The sequence below is a fragment of the Egretta garzetta genome, unplaced genomic scaffold, assembly GCF_000687185.1.
Source record: "Egretta garzetta isolate BGI_Z169 unplaced genomic scaffold, ASM68718v1 scaffold91, whole genome shotgun sequence".
In the NCBI taxonomy this organism is placed as follows: Eukaryota; Metazoa; Chordata; class Aves; order Pelecaniformes; family Ardeidae; genus Egretta; species Egretta garzetta.
The window spans coordinates 726170-742255 of record NW_009258661.1 but is presented as its reverse complement, the minus strand read 5'-3'; the positions used below and the strand labels follow the sequence as shown (position 1 = coordinate 742255).

Below are 16086 nucleotides of genomic sequence, written 5' to 3'. Positions count from 1 at the left end.
CACAAAAAAAAAATTGTTTAAAACCCCATAGTTTCAGAGTGGAATGCAATACCGGAGCAATTTTCCTGACAAGGATGAAGGGGAACTGATAATGTGGAAGATGTGTTTGTGTTTACAACAGCACCAATGTAAATGTATGTTTGTTCTGGTTATTACAATCGATAACTGAAGATCTGTCCCAAGTGCTTCTTATTAACATATGGAAAGAAAGAGAATATCATTGTGACACAGACACCAGCTTTGACTCAAAGTTCATGCAGTTTATCAACACACAACTTCTTGCATGATTTTAACATGCTACTTGGTAAAAATTTTTTTGCTTCCAAAGACTTTTATTCCAGAAAGATTCCTCTGCTGTACTGGAACCTGTGAAAAATCTACTTTAGAGTCATGAAACTATCTCTGCAGCAGAAGAAGTGAAAATGCAGGTGACATGCTGGAGAATGATCCTCCTAGAAACACCAGAGAAGATTCAAAACATGGGTTCCTACACTCTCGCCTTAGATGATCTGCCATCTGATTTTAGCCCATCGCTCACTACACACACACAAATGTATTTAAAACCCCATAGTTTCAGAGTGGAATGCAATGCCAGAGCAATTTCCCTGACAAGGATGAAGGGGACAGCTGGGCTTAATGATCTTAAAGGTCTTTTCCAATGTAAACTATTCCATTAAACTTATGGGACACCATCCCTAGGCGTAAGACCTTCCCTGAAAGGCTGAAGTGCCCAAAGTGCATAAAGCCCCCATGCGCCCCAACTGCTCTGGGAAAGCCCCGCTAGCTGTCTGCCACTTTGCACTGTCATGTCAGCCTTGCCAGGATAATCCACAAGGCTCAAGATTTTGTACTGTTACAGGAATGTATGTTTTCATCTGACACAACATGCACTGTATTTGCTTATGGGAACAGCCCCCCTGTCCTTTCAGAGTAAGGCTGCACGGGTTATTGTCCAGGCAGGAAGCAAGGACGCATGGAAGCAGCCCCCACTTTTCTCAGATGCTCTGAATCACTCCTTCCCTGAGGAATCCTGGCAGATTCCCAGGCTGCCACAGATACAGCTCTGTTTGTTCAGGTGCTGGCAGCACGCACAAGAGCAGAGCAGTGGCAGGCCAACCAGCCACTGCATTTTAGGGTCAGCCAAAAAAAAAAAAGAAATCCCACACCAAAAAAAGCCCCACCCAAAAAATCCCACCTCACCAAACAAAAAAAAAAAACCCATATGTAATTTTTATAGGTATTCTACCTTTGCCTTAAAGGTTTACATGCTCTGCCTGAGTCTGTATGTGAGCATTTCCTTCTGGAGTACTCCTCCAGCAAAAAGCCTTTCTAAGATGCAGCAAACAAAATGTGTGACGATTTTACACTTTTAATTTAAAACTGTCATACGTAAGCATAAGGCAAGAACAGGCTGATGGAGCTAGTCCAATTATATCAAACTATGGCAGAAAGTCTAAAGACATTTCCTCATCTGCTGTACATCAGCTTCAAAACTGATATATTTCAGGGGGCTTTCATTCATCAGGTTATGTTCTTGCCTTGTGTTGGTGCATTCGGATGGACAAGCAATGAAGCAAACTACCCATATAGCTATATGCAGGCTAGGACAGACAGGGGATTCAAGAAAAAGTGGTTTTATTTTTCCCTTTTTTTTTTTAAAGGGGGAAAAAAAGAAATGCAACCTTTCATGGTGAAGTGACTGCACTTCTGTTCCAGGTCACAGATATTTGGAGTCAGAAAGCAGTCTGGGAGATGGTATTTGCTCATTCATCCCTTTAGACCCAGGAGCAGCAGCCACCCACAAGTCAAGTCACTGACACTGCAAAGGGCTGGGTGATGAACTCCGTATTCCCACAAGCAAACTATTACTCACACAAATAGTTCCACTGCAGTCGACGGGGCTGCTCATGTGAGACCAGTGTGACTCAAGGGCTATGTTTTCACTATCTATTAAGTGCTACCCTGTGGCCACCCACAGGACCAAACTCATCTCCCTCTCACATTGATTAACTGCAATTGTTGACCCTGGTGCAGTCCAGGTGCAGCCTCAGAGCATCCTTGGGCCCTGGGTACCTGAACATGGGCAGACTTTATCCTCCTGCCAGGCACACTCTTGTAGCTCCTTCATGAGGCAGCCAGATGGATGGATAAGAGTTAGACAGAGATCAAGGACTCTCTTTAGAAGCTGGCTTTCAGAGCAGCTGGACATAAGCAAGGGCCTGAATTCGATGAACATTCACGAACAGCTTCTGGTGGGTTCAGTATGAACTGCACAACGGAAAGCCTTTCATCGTAACCAAAAATGCCACATCCAGCGAGACATTATTATTCTCTTAGGATAGTTCTGTACTAGCAATATTTATGTAAATTTTCGATTTGTTAGATGACCTTACTCTGTGTGTTAGATCCACTGAGGTAAGCGATGCAATTTTTAAAAGCTCTCTCTCCCTCACTTTGATCTGCATTTACTCTCACTAGACTTTTTTGACTTGCCACCATACAATTTTGGATATTTTTTGCAATACGCAACTTCCTAAGCCCTTGGCACTCGATCCCATTAGTGGAGTACAATGTGTGGGACAGTCTGAATTCAAAGTTAGTCATCTTTAAAACACAGGCTGTCTTATCTCCTCAGCAGATTGCACAACCTGTTTTGACATCAAAGCAAATTAAGATTTCCGAAGACAAGACTCACTGTTATGGGCACAGCCCCCCCATCAGCAACAGGGTGGTTCCAAGAGGACCAGAGTTTCTGCTCTCTTCTGGTTACACTGGATGGTTCACAAAGACTGTACTCCACAGAGGCTTTTTAAATGATGCATTCACAAAGGGCACAGGTCCATTAAAAAGGCTGTGCAAAGCATCTTTCATTGTCTGGCACAGCCTCTCTGTAAGGAGCTTCCCTGAAGTTTTCTGAACTCAAAACCAGAGCACAACCTTGCCTCCCCATGTGCAGCTCTATTGCAAAACATCTCTGCAGTTATCTTCAAAGTCCCTGTGTGCACCCCTCGGTGGGACGATGCACCTGCTAGGGTTGGGGCCAGGGATCTCCAGCAGGGGCTGTCCAACTTGTAACACAGTTTGGCCAGTTCTCCGGCACAAGGGAGGGAGAGGTCCTCCACTGAGCGTCATCAATGCAGGGTTTGAAACAGCCCATTTGTGAACACTCATAGCTGCGCTAGTCTTTCACCCCCTTCTCCTCCAGCTCTCAGTCCAAATCACTGCTTGTCCCCTCCATCTTCTCACATTCCCTGACCTCAGTCTGGAGCAAGCACTGAAAAAGGCTGCAAAGGAGAGGAGAGGCCCTACTGAGTGTCGAACTCTGCTAAAAAGAATTGTCCTATGGGAATAGAAGGAAAAGTCATATAAGGTAAACAGCAATTTTCCTACAAGAAAGCAGGAAACCACAGGCTGCACCAGCTATCTGAATTAGGGTCATAGTGCTCGGCAGAGGGAAGGGCTGCATCAGTATTTGAAAGGGGTCATTCAGTTGCTAGCAGATGACAGTCAGGTCAGTGTTTCTATCTTCTGCATCTCATGTCTTTTGTCTGCTACTCTCTTGCTCCACCATTGGCTTTTCCTCTTCCACTTTTACCTCGAGGGCTTTCTTCTGCTGATGATACATGCCAGCCAAACTCAATTTTCTACCACAAATTAAATGCATAAGCCAGTCCTTGAAGCCAAGAAAGAACCCAGCTTCTCACCCCCACTGGTTTGCTGCTCTGATGAGTTCCTGCTCTCTATGGCCCCACACTTGCACAGCAGCCAGCACAAGGAGCCACTCCACATCAGGGCTGCTGCCTGCCTGCCCCCCCCATCCTTATCACAGGCTTCAAAGATGAGTCAGGTTTGTGACAAGCAGGAACAGACACTAAGAATCAGATCCAGCCCAGATGTCAATTTAAGTACCCCAGAGCAGAGGCTGGAGCAGCTACCCCGTCCCACTCCCAAGTAGAGACGGCAGCCTCTTTTCATTTTCATTGCAGGCAAGTTCTGTGCTTCTAATCAACAAGGGCAGCATTTTCATTTGAAAGCCAATAGGGTCCAGGATCACAGAGCATGTAGGCACTTTTATCCTTAATTCCTGATGCTGATTTTAGTTTCTTTGTGTAATAAATGATCAAAGTAAAGAAGATCCACCACAGCCTAGGGAGTGCATGTGTTTTGTGGGTGGCTTTGTTTTGCTTTTGTCTCTCCGCAGGAGTGAGGAGGGGAAAATACACAAGTGGAGAAGCAATTTAAGTGCAAACCAAATGTAATGACTCTGCCCATGATGCTGGGACATTAATCCAAACTGTAATTACAAGCAGACTTCTTGATAGCATGAACTGTTTGTGCCTGAAAGCCACAATGTGACACAGGGGCTTTTCCCACCTTTGACAGGAACCCAATGAAAACAGGTGGATTTAACTACACAAGAGCTCTGTGACCCTGATGCTAAGGCAGGTAAATAAAGGACACCACACTTGAATTTGTCTACTCTCCAGACCAAACTCTTTAAAGTTTTACAGAACTCGCAGCAGAAGTTGCTTAAAAGGCTTGTCCCTCAAAGGCAGCAGTTGGAGAAACAGATTTTTGACTGGCCAGTCAAACTCCTGTTAACACTTTAGAGATGTAGATAGGCTGGCTGGTTAGGCTGTTCCAACATGACACACACTTGTGCTCTGTTGAAAGGGCTTATCTGTCTTGTCAGCAAGGTCGCCAGAACAGGGATAGCCTCTGGGCAGGCTTCACTGTGAGCTCTGCTCGGCCGAGACTGTTCAGCCTGCAAGATGAAATAGCTCCTATGTGGAAAAGCAATGGTCAAGTTAGCAAAGAAAACAGCTCTTATTAACAAGTCTAGGCACCCTGTAATTAATAAAGCATGTCAAGTAGGAAGGATGGCTGCGGGGAACTGCAGAACAAGGTGTCAAAAGATCCAGGGAACAGAAGACTTGAGCTCTGAAGTAGAACTGCTATTGTGCTAAGCCAGGCTGGCGTAAAACACTGTTCAAGCTTCCCCAGAGCAGATCCTGTAAAAATCAGTGGTAAGCATTTACCACCACTTAGCCAAAAAGTTCTTCAAGCTTCTTTAGTAAGACCATTTACTTCTTCAGTTCCTCTTATTTTGAAAAATACAACAGCTGTCTCAAGAACATAATCTGGACAGGGGAGAAAAAAACCCAACCATCCTCAATAAAACCACCAAAAGGTGCTCCTTTTCCAGGGCACCTGAAAAATTACAGTAAGTCCAATCCCTTTCCCTGGCTATTTATCCTAATCACCCCTCCATTCAGCAACCGCTACCACACAGCGTGTGATCTGCAGTATATGGATTGGACAGGAGAAAATACTTTAAGTCTAAAGCCAATGAGCCATTTATAGATTTTTTTCTTTGCCACAAACTCTTAATTCTTCCTCTCTCCCCAACTTATTTTTCTCTGCTCAGATCTGACCACTAAAACAGTTGTCTTCACACATACGCCCCTGCACTCCTGTTTCATTTTCCAGTTGCCTTTGCTATCTTCCCTGATGTGCAATTGAACATTAAATGGTTTGACAGGCAGAACATGTACTCACCCAACCACTTATTCCCAATCAATATTCACGTGGAATTCCTGTTAACAAGCAAGAGTTATGTACACACTTGGAAGGGAGGGTGGCCTCTTAAGTGATCACTTCATCTGAGGTATGACTGATCACTTTCTCATCTACCTTAAGCAGCTCTTAAGTGATCACTTCATCTGAGGTATGACTGCTGCTTAAGGTAGATGAGAAAGTGATCAATCAGATTTTCCACCCCGCATACCCCCAGCAGGGCTGTTTTTGCAAGAGTGAGATCCTAGCTTTTGACATGATCTCTACTGTTCATCTCTGCAATTAATCGGGGAATTTAACATGGGTTAAAAATAACAGAAAATTCAGCACATAGGCAGCTTTTGTTCAGTTAAAAAAAATGAGCTTTCTAGAGATTTTTTTTTGCTAATCTTTTCCAACGTAGCCATGGCAGGATCACATTTTAGTGAACAACGTTTACACTAGTGTTTCTTTACCCTGAATTACACACTATTCCTAATGGTGCCAGTGGAAGCAATGATGGAAGTGCTAAACATCATTCAGAGCAGAAGGTAAATGGCAAAACTGATGTTTTACTCACTGGGCTTTGAACCACATGGGCAGGATTAATTTTTTAACACCTCTGCTGAAACACTTTTAGCCTTGTTATATGCAGAGGAACTAAAAGACACTGCCTGTTCTTAAGCCTTCCAGGACACTTGAAGGTAAACAAAATGGAGAGATTCTAAAAGCGCTTTATGGCAGCATACTTAAATAAACCAAATCACAATTCTACCACAACCTGTTCTTACTCCTCACAAGGCATCTGTTTGATGCTCTAAGCAGGCACCACTTGCCCAGGATAAACTGACTACTGATAACGGGCCTAACTGGGCAACCTCAGTAGGGAGGAAAGCACAGAAACAGTAACACATACTGGCAAGTTTCCTGATTTTGTGCAAGTTTGTTACAAAACTAAATTAGCCAAGCTTTCGCAGCAAAAAATGGGTAGAGAATTCTACCCAGAGGTAATTTAACTTGCTTTTATTGCAGCTGCAACTCTGCTTTTAGTCACCCCTGAGTGAACTAAATTGCCATTACTAGGAATTTTTAGGCAGGAAACTCCAATATGCTAAAAAAATTTCCAACTCAGCAAGTTATTTATGTTTGAAATCTGCTCAGCCTGTGAAGACTAACAAAGGAATTGCTTTTGTAGACATGTGCTTTATTTGCCATATGCCATTAAATGAGACAGTCAATCTACCACAGATATTAATAGTAGCAAGTTTGGGCTATTCTAAGGCTCAAATATGAGGCTATTTTTCATATTGACCTTAACAAAAGATCACGGTCACAAATGACCCTAACAACTAATCTAGGCTTGATCTGCAGGGGGACAGAACTTGGAAACCATCTTGTGCATTGTACACCACATGCACCTGCCCTCGGACAGGGCACCAGAAGATGCTTTACGTTCATGAGTTACATCTGCTCTTCAGCTTGGAGGAAGCGAGCCTACCCAAACAGGAATTTACTTGGTCTTGGGGTGTAATGAATATGTGGGAGACACAGAAAGAGATACTGTTCCAGTAATCCAACTCCTAGTCTTCTGCTCCACACCACAAGCCCACTTGTGTCTGTCCCTTCCTCCAGAACAAATCCTAACCCAGCACAGCCCCCTAAGCAGCACAGAGGTGTCAGGGCAGACCTAGCCCAGCTCAAAGCAATTCTCTACTCGCAGAAGAAGCTGTCACAACTGCACAAAACTGTTACCCTCACTAGTAAATACATAATAAAGTAGCCTCAAGGGGTAACTGGTATTCCATGAGCTGCCACCAACTTTCACTGTCTTCTTCCTCCGGCTAATTTTTACACTGCTCTATACAATGCCCACACCATTTTCTGATGCTCTTTTGTTGAGTCTGAGGACTATGTGCTTCACTGCTGCTGCTTTTCTAGAATAAATGATTACTCATTTCCCTGGAATAGCCTCAGATCATTTGCCATTTCCATGCACTCACGTTATATCTGAAAGCTCAAAGAGGACATGCAAGTGATTAGAACAGTTCCAACGGCCCACAAGAAAAGTCAAAACAGCGTTTCTTCTGGTGCTTGGGAGCACATGATTAATGAGAATTTCCTCCACTGGGAAAGGCTCTTGCAGTCTTTGGCCTCAAAAACTAGCAGATTTTACACACCAGAGCCTTACTATGAACTCTGAGCAAAACAAACAGGAGAGGTAGGTTTCAGAATATCTTATGCCTGCACATTGCTTGCATACTCAACAGCCCGACTGCCAGCAATCTTTCTATTCACCTTTCCACATCAATATATTCAAAAATAGAAGCAGAGTTGTGTACCCTGTAGCATGGACCAAATCCTCAGAAAGTAACTCTCTCTCCAGCCTCTGAGGGGAATTGCCTGACTAAACACTGGAGAATTGGTCCCTATAGACATGACACCACGTAAGAACCAATACAAGCAGGGGCTTGGGGTTAATCTGCTCCCACTGATGGATCTACAACCGCATATACCACTTTGCCATACTTACCAGATAGTTTTCTTTGTGCAAGTAATTATGCAGCATGGCAGGCAGCGTGGTTTTCCGAGATGCCCAAGACACATCCTGCACATAAGCAGAGCCTGCTGACTTCGACTGGACCCTGCACATGGCTGCATCTGAGTCATCTGGATTTTGTGCTTATGAGTACTAAAGCGCTTGCTGTGACCCAGATGGAATTAACAAGAGTGTTCTTTTTCTAATCATTAGATCATCCTTTTTTAACTCCAGCAAAGATGACTTGCAGACTAAGTCTCTCATTGGGTCAAGGCAGTTGTTTTGTTTGTACAGCAGTTAGCACAGCAGGATCCCAGGCCACAAATGGCCTCCATGGCTACATCTATACTATCGTGTTAGCTCAAACCTCAATTCTTCATTTAAGCCCAAACTTCCCAACTATCAACACCGCCTACACAGAGCTTTATACTCTGGCTAGCCAGGAACATGAAGTGAGCTCACACCTCATGTAGACACCGGCTCAGGCTTGAGCTGTGCTCTATCAACAGCACAGATGCAGCAGTTTTCAGCCCTTTCCTCTAACAGGGGTCACCCAGAGAGGCTGCCACGGGCAGGAACTGAAGCTGCAGTTCTCCTGATACTCAGATGAGCCTTCACCAAGTAACTCGAAAAGCAAAAATGAACTGGAGTCACATCTCAACATCACCACCTCAGCTCCTGGTACAAGCCTGATTAAACGAAGGTCTATTTGCTGGACCATGCTTGGATCAGCAGCGTACAGTGACTGCTAGTATTGTTTCAGCTAACACAGTAAGACACATTTGTCTTGGGTGAAAGCAAAACAGCAGCTCCAAGAATCTTATGGACCACATGGGTCTTTAGAAAGAGGCTCTGCAAACCCCATTTGACAACACTAGTGAAACAGCGCAAACAGCACTAAAGTAAGTTGCTTTCCCAAGCCTTCAACAAGAAAGTGCAAGGCAACACCTCCAGGAGGAGGATCAACAGTATGATCCCAATTCTGCTACGTCAGGGATCTCCAAGAGCAGTCAACTCTAATCCAGTACAAAGATCTAATGAGATACAATGAAAATTAAAGCTTAAGTGAGACAAGAAACAAGGGTCACATTACTAACATGACTAATCTAACCAGAACTATAGTGAAATCCCAACACTTCACAGGAAAAGCTCTCTAAGAAACCACGCAATTCAAATGGAAATGTTACTCCTGATGCAGAAATTACTGGCTGCAGTCTTTGACCCATCTTACCCCCACCACCAGATGGAATACCAGAGCACCCTCCTTTTCATGAGGATCACGCTGCACTAATTGGCATCTGAGCTCACCAGTCCCTTCAATCAGACCTAGCACATTCTCTGCCAGTTTCCAATTCTTCCTGTATTTAGTTTTCCAATTTTACATGATATATTTTGCCTTTGGCATAGTAGATCACTTACCCTTCTCGTATTAGCCCTCTCTGTTTAATTACAGTTTAATGTGAATTGATCTTTACATTAATGAGCCTGTAAAGAAGATTGATTTTCTTCAAGAGACTTTTATGCTCAGTTTGGCAGCAGAGTAGTCCTATTGATTTCACTTTCCCCAGTAAATACGCTGCAGAGCATCACTGCATCCTCTGTGAATCAGCTAATCCTATTTCACACTCTTTTGCTCTGAAAATTCCTATTCTGACTTCCTTGTGCTTATTCAGAGCAAGATCATGGGGACAAAGCACCTCAAACAGCTTTGACTGCTGCTAACATGCAGCGCTCTGCCATGGGTCACTGTCCCCTTTATTCCTATAATGGCTGGAGGCTAAAAAGACTTACAGGGAAAGAAAAAAAAGTTATTTTTAAGTGTTTTATCTGTTAACTTCCTTAATTCCTAACCAGCTAAGGACATGGCACAGTGTGGTCTGTTTACCATGCATGCTTCAGAGGTCTGGTTAGCAGGCTCTCTACAGCTGTCTAACAGCCTGTGCTGTGCCTGCATGGCTGGGTGCTGACTGAATCCGTCTGGCCACCTTGGAGCCAGAGCAGAGGACAAGGATCCACCTCCATCATCCCGTGCAGACTCCAAAAGCCCTCTGGGATGCATTTACCCACGTGCAGGTAGGTGAGGCAGTGGTAGACAGGCCCCAGACTATGGGATGAGCTTCTACCTGCACAGGGGTTTGCTGGAAGCCCATAGTAACAGACCAATGCAGAGCTGATCACGGCTCAGGTCCTCCTCTTACCTGGCATGCTAGGAAGGCTAAGAGACTCTCTACCCAAGTTAGTGAGGATGTTGGATATAAATAGACTCAGTTCTGCTGAAAATAAATGGTTTCTTCAGAAGTCCCCTTCCCCACCAGATCAGGTAACAAGAGTCTTCAAGAGCCTACAGAGTTAACACACTGGAGTTGCGGCAGAACATTGGGAAGGGAAATCCTCAGCCAAGAGCACGTCAGTGAAAACATCCTGCCATCAACTCCCAAATGTCCAAGTCTAGGAACTGTAGCTAAACTACAAATGCTGTGGGAATTTCAGGCAAGGTTCTCCTCTCAGCTACTCCGATGTAATTTCGGAACAAATCCAGATTCAGTCTCTCCCCCTCCCAGCTGAATTTCCTGGCTTTTGTTTGCCTAACAGATGTTTGCATTTAATGTCTGTCTTTATTTGGTAACCCGTACTTATACTATTTTTCCCTTCTGTTCTATTAAAAGCCTTATCAAGTCCCTTATGTTTGCTCTTGTTGAGATGAACAACTTTGGCAGCATTTTCAACGTGCACAACGAACAAACTGACTCTTCAAGGAATAATTAAACTGAACTAAACTTCATGGCAGTATATTAGGGCATAGCATGTTTGATGTATACGTTATGCCTGCACCCATCTGCAGCCTGAAACATCCAAAAATTTGCAGAAAGCCTTGAGAATTCTCTCTCCAACAGGTTCCCACATGCTTACATACATATTAGCAGCCCCACGGTCCACACGCACATGAGGTCAAGCAAGTTTTGGGTGATGGAGACAGGTACAGGAAGCTTGAATGAGCGAATGAGCTTGATCACTTTGCATTAACAAAGCTTTATGGAAAATCTGAGCTTGGCAGTATGGCAGATTTCTTTCTCCCAGCACCAAAAGGAAAGTCTCTTCCCCAGTTTAAAAAAAGTAGGAGATTAAGTATCTCATTCAAAAGGGCTGTTTTGAGTGACAAATACACAACCCTTGCTTTCATAATACATTCACAGCCCTTTGGAAATACTTAACCACATGCAATATACAAAACCTACTTCAGAGGTTTGTGAGGTAAACACACTTCACACATATCTAAACACTAAAAAAAAAAGGAAATTTATTTATTTTTCTTTAGCAGTAAGAATACACTGTAACACTATATACTTAAACATAAACCAGTTTCTCAGTACACAGTCTTCATTAAGAGTCTTCACCCTGGGTTTGGTTTGGCAGCCTCCCCAGTTATTACTTCACAGATTTGAAGGCCAGAACAAACCAGTATGACCATATAATCCAAATCCTTACATCACAGAAGGCCAAAGAACTTCACCCAACCATTTGCCTATCAAGCCCATTAACCTAGAGTTGAACTAAAGGGCCATCTTTTAGGAAGCCATCCAATTGATTTAAAGACTCCCAAGAACAGAGAAAGCCTCACTTCCTCTGCAAATCATTCCAATGTGAGTTAGTCAGCAACATCGATAAAGCAGGTACTTTAAAACTTCTTTCAGATTATTTTTACCTCTGATAAAAATTAAAAGGAAATGCAGGGGGGGAAAGCGGCATTCTCTAAAACAAGCTAAACAAAGAGATCCTTCTTGCAGAGGTATGACAGCAGCATTACAAATCCCACTATTAGAGTTATTTATGTGTAGCAGCTGAGGAAAGCAATACAGATTTCTGGAAAGCGATACTAAGCAGGTCTGTTTAGAATACTGTCCTTTTATCATTTGGCTTTGTACCTTCCCCTTCCTTCTGCACCACTCTGAAATTTCAGAGGAGCTGTAAATCTACTGCCTTCCACCAGTCATTATTCCTCCTTTCCAAACCGCTCATTTCATTTCAGGAATAAAAAAACCCAAAGCTCTAGCAATTTGGTCCTTTGCCAACAGCTAAATTAATAGCAAAAATAACAACAGGGGCTTGTGAAACTTGGATCGTTTATAGACTTCGTGAGAAAGAAAAGCCGATCTGGGGGGCCTAAAACTATATCCTAGATGGTAAATGGTATGCAAGCTTTCCACCCATAAATCAGATTTCTGGAGGGTTTTTGAATCCCAGTGCGTAATACACTGGGTTATATGTGGCAGCCTGGTAAGCTCAGTTCAGGTGGCACGCAGATGGCCTCTCATGTCAGGGGATCGTGCCTTAAACAAGGGACCCTGCTCAGAGGGAGCTACTGCCCCGCTCTGCAGCCAGCAGCCCCCAGATCACGCATCCAGACTTCACATGTGGTCACGCAAGCAGGGAGAGGCTGCGGCAGGAGGCAGAAATCAAACAAGTTGGTTTCACACCAACTACATGTGACACATTTGACAGGTCTGATAACTGCTGAGACACAAGCCACCCCTCCACCGAGGAGGTGAAGTGGTTGCTTGCACATTTAACAGAGACACTTGCTAGATCCAGCACCGATGATAGCAGAGGAGCACTTTGGCTCTTCATAAGCTCTGCAGGAACACGGCATACCCAAGAACCAGATCAAAGGCACCATATCTCAAACAAAAGCTAAACTCACTTCACACCAGGAGTGAGATATGGACACCAATTTGAAGCTAAGATCCCTAAACTGAATTAACACGGTGAGGGAGTTGTTCTGCTTTGCATATTTTAACACCACCTAATGGAACAGCAGGAACAGTGCCAATTCATTTCACTCAATTCTGTCCTCGATTTAAGTAACAGGAATGTACTTTTAGCCAACAGATCAAGGTTGTCTCTGAGTAAGTTGGAGCCCTTTGAGCATGAGAGGCCAATCACCTGGTGGTATGGACATGGGCATTTTCCACTACAAGGAGAAGCAAATCCATGTCAAATGCGGACACCTGCCTGTGGGTGTACGCTGCAAGGCTACACATGCTGGAAGCCGTCACTTGAACTGCTCAAGTACTTTGCTGGAGTCCGTATTAGCTAGAACCACTTCCCCTTCCCAGGAACTTGGGAGGTACCATGCATACCTCAGCAAAATTCCTTCTCCGTGTACATTACAAGCAGACACATGCAAAAATAATTTTAGAAATCCATGCTCTTAAGCTACTAAGAAGTTTGATATTATAATGTCCTTATTCCCTTCAGCAGCGTCCCCAACCCCATATCATTGGTGGCAGATACACAAGGGCTCTCTGGTGTCTAACACTTCTGACACCTGAACTACCAAAATTAAGAACTTCAAAGCTCTGCAGATCTAGCCTTACCATCACCAATCACCCTCTCAAAGGGGAAAAAAAAAAGTTGAAAGAGACCATAAAAACAGGTCTGGAATGAGTTCCCTGAAAGATTAAGATGTGAATAGTCTCTGGCTTTAAGAGAAAAGAAGAGGTGATCAGAACAGGGCCAGGATAAAAAAAGAACAATAAAGAAAAGGTAAAACTATATACTCCTTTAATAGCACATAACATAATGGTTGGAACAAAGGCACATGAGAAAAAAAATTTTACTCAATATGCAACTAACCTGTAGAGTTTACTGACATACGTTATTACCGCTGACCATAATCATAACATTAATCAAGCCCAACCTCACACAAGTCACACAACTCCAGAAGATATTTCTTAATTAAGGTGTCAACAAGGCTGATAATGAAATCTGAAGAATCAGCAGAAGTGGGTGTGACACACGAAACTCTCTGTCAGTAGCAGCTAAACCTACCCCACAAACAGCCCAAAGTCAAAGGCTGAAAGAGGCAGCAGTGACTTACAGGTGGAGGGAGCGGATACTGGAAGCAGCGGGTCCTAGGGAGGGAATGGCAGTCAGCTCGTTGTTGTTCAGTTGCCTGTAATAAACAGAAAATAATTGTTGAAGCAAGCAGCCTACAACCAAGCATGTGAGAGCAGGGGATGGTCATGGCACTTCCTTATCCAACCCCCCTGACTCCAGGAACACTGACATTTTGGCAGAGGCCTCCATCGAGGGGTTTGTCTGGGTCTTTGACAGTCCCACCGTATCCTCCCAACCCTTTAATAAATGAGAGCCACCATAACTGGTCCCACAGTACCCTCTTTATAAAAGCAAGGCTTCTTCCCCCCCCTTCCACCCTCTCCCTCAAGCAAAGTCAAGCACCACCGAGGAGGGCACTGTGCCACAGCCCTCCATGGGCCTGAGCTTCCACAGTCATCACTGAGCACAGCCTGAGATAGGAGACCATTTGCACCCACAGCCGGGAGGCAGACAGGTCCCGCTGCCTCAGGATCATGAATTTAAATCCCTCCCCAAGCAGTAGTCCCCACTCACCCCCTCCATGCCAGGCCAGGGCACAGGGGCCCACCAGGCGGCCATGGCGGTGGGGAACAGCAGCCTCAGGCCTCCTCTCCGCACCAGGCCAAGCTCTGGAAATCCCACAAGGGCAGCCCCACAAAGCCGGCAACACACAAAAACCTGGCACTGGACACAGTAATGCCACCAAAAACAGGTGACCTGCTCCAGCCAGCCGGCTGGGGAGCACCATGCAGTCCCCCAGGGCTAATGGCAATTGCAGACAGGGCCCCGCTCCTGGAAACACTGGTACAAAAAACGTCCCCTTCAATGGCCTAATGTTTGAAGTGTTTTTCTGACTGAAAACAGATCCTTGCCATGTGACCAGCTCTTCCTTGGTTTAAAGAGCCCTTGTTTGTATGGTGAATTAGTCAATTAATTACTGTAACAGTCACTTGTCTGGCTGCTTGAAAATTACCTAATTTCTTAGCCATCTTGCCCGCTCCCCCACCACCGCATGCTGAAGCAATTAAAGCCAGGCCCCTGCCAGGCCAAGCAGGGCAGCACACGGTGGCTCCCCAGGTCCCCCAGCCGCCTCGCTGGGTCTCTCCCCACTGCCTGCCTCTGAACTGTTCCCCTTCTGCAGGGGCTCTGCAAGGGGATCTCAAAAAGAACACAACTCAGGTGTGAGAAGTGGAACATCCCATAGCAGGCAGGGGAGTGTGGCGCAACTGAGGTGTGCTAAGCTGCGGGCATGAGCTGGGGCAATCCTAAGTAAGGATTGTTTTTTTTTTTTCTTCTTTTCTTTAAAACTATTTTTGGCAGGTGGGAGAGGGCAGCAGTACATCCATCCCAGAACTTCCTTCTGACTCCTCCGAGAGCAGGCAAGATATTTGATTTCACAAAGAGTTTCAGGGACTGCTGGGATAAAAGCTTTCCTCAGTCTCGGCTCTGCCTCTGACAATATATCCATACCTTAAGACGTAAGGGAAAAAAGCCAGATGCATTGCAGTTCAGCAAGGAGCTCTACTTTACAACTAAAAGCTTGTTGTTACTCATATAGCAATGTCTAGAGCTTTCAAAGGTACAAAGCAAGACGGAAAGGGCATTAAAATGCTTATATTTGTGCCATGTTTTCATTAACATCCAACTGAGCATCTTTTGGAAAGACACGGGAGAAGAAGGATAATCAGGCCCACCCTCTGCTAGCCCAGGTCAGCTCTAGTCAAGCAGCTCCAACACCGACCGGCATCTAACAACTGGTTGAACTCTCCTCTGACATAAGCGTGATTTTCATATATCAGCCTCCTGTCAGGTCAGAAGTGGTTCTCCCACCTCATTTTCTCTCTTGGCTCACAGGCACCAGTTGCCGATGCAGAGGAGACAGCCAAGATCGGTATTTGCCTGGGATTTCCCTCTCGTCTTCCCCTTCCCCCATATGTAAAGGGAGAGGGGGAAAAAAAAAAGAGCAAAAAACCCAAAACAGAACAGCCAGGCTCAACAAATTTAAGCTTTCAGTCTCCTTTCTCCTCCCCAGCCCTCCCCTTTGATGACAGAAACCTGCTGCCTCTGGATGCTAAGGCAGAGGAGGAGGGGGGCCACCCATATAAAATATTTAACAG

The 16086-nt window shown here is 44.7% G+C and overlaps 1 protein-coding gene across 1 annotated transcript in view; it reads right to left on the bottom strand.

Annotated features, from left to right (window-relative positions):
• Window positions 1-16086, bottom strand: part of LRIG1 (leucine rich repeats and immunoglobulin like domains 1) — a 94811-nt gene that overhangs the window by 39290 nt on the left and 39435 nt on the right. The window contains exon 3 of the mRNA XM_009648323.2: window positions 13971-14045. Within this exon, the coding sequence (XP_009646618.1) occupies window positions 13971-14045 (75 nt within the window). The remainder of the gene's footprint in view (window positions 1-13970; window positions 14046-16086) is intronic.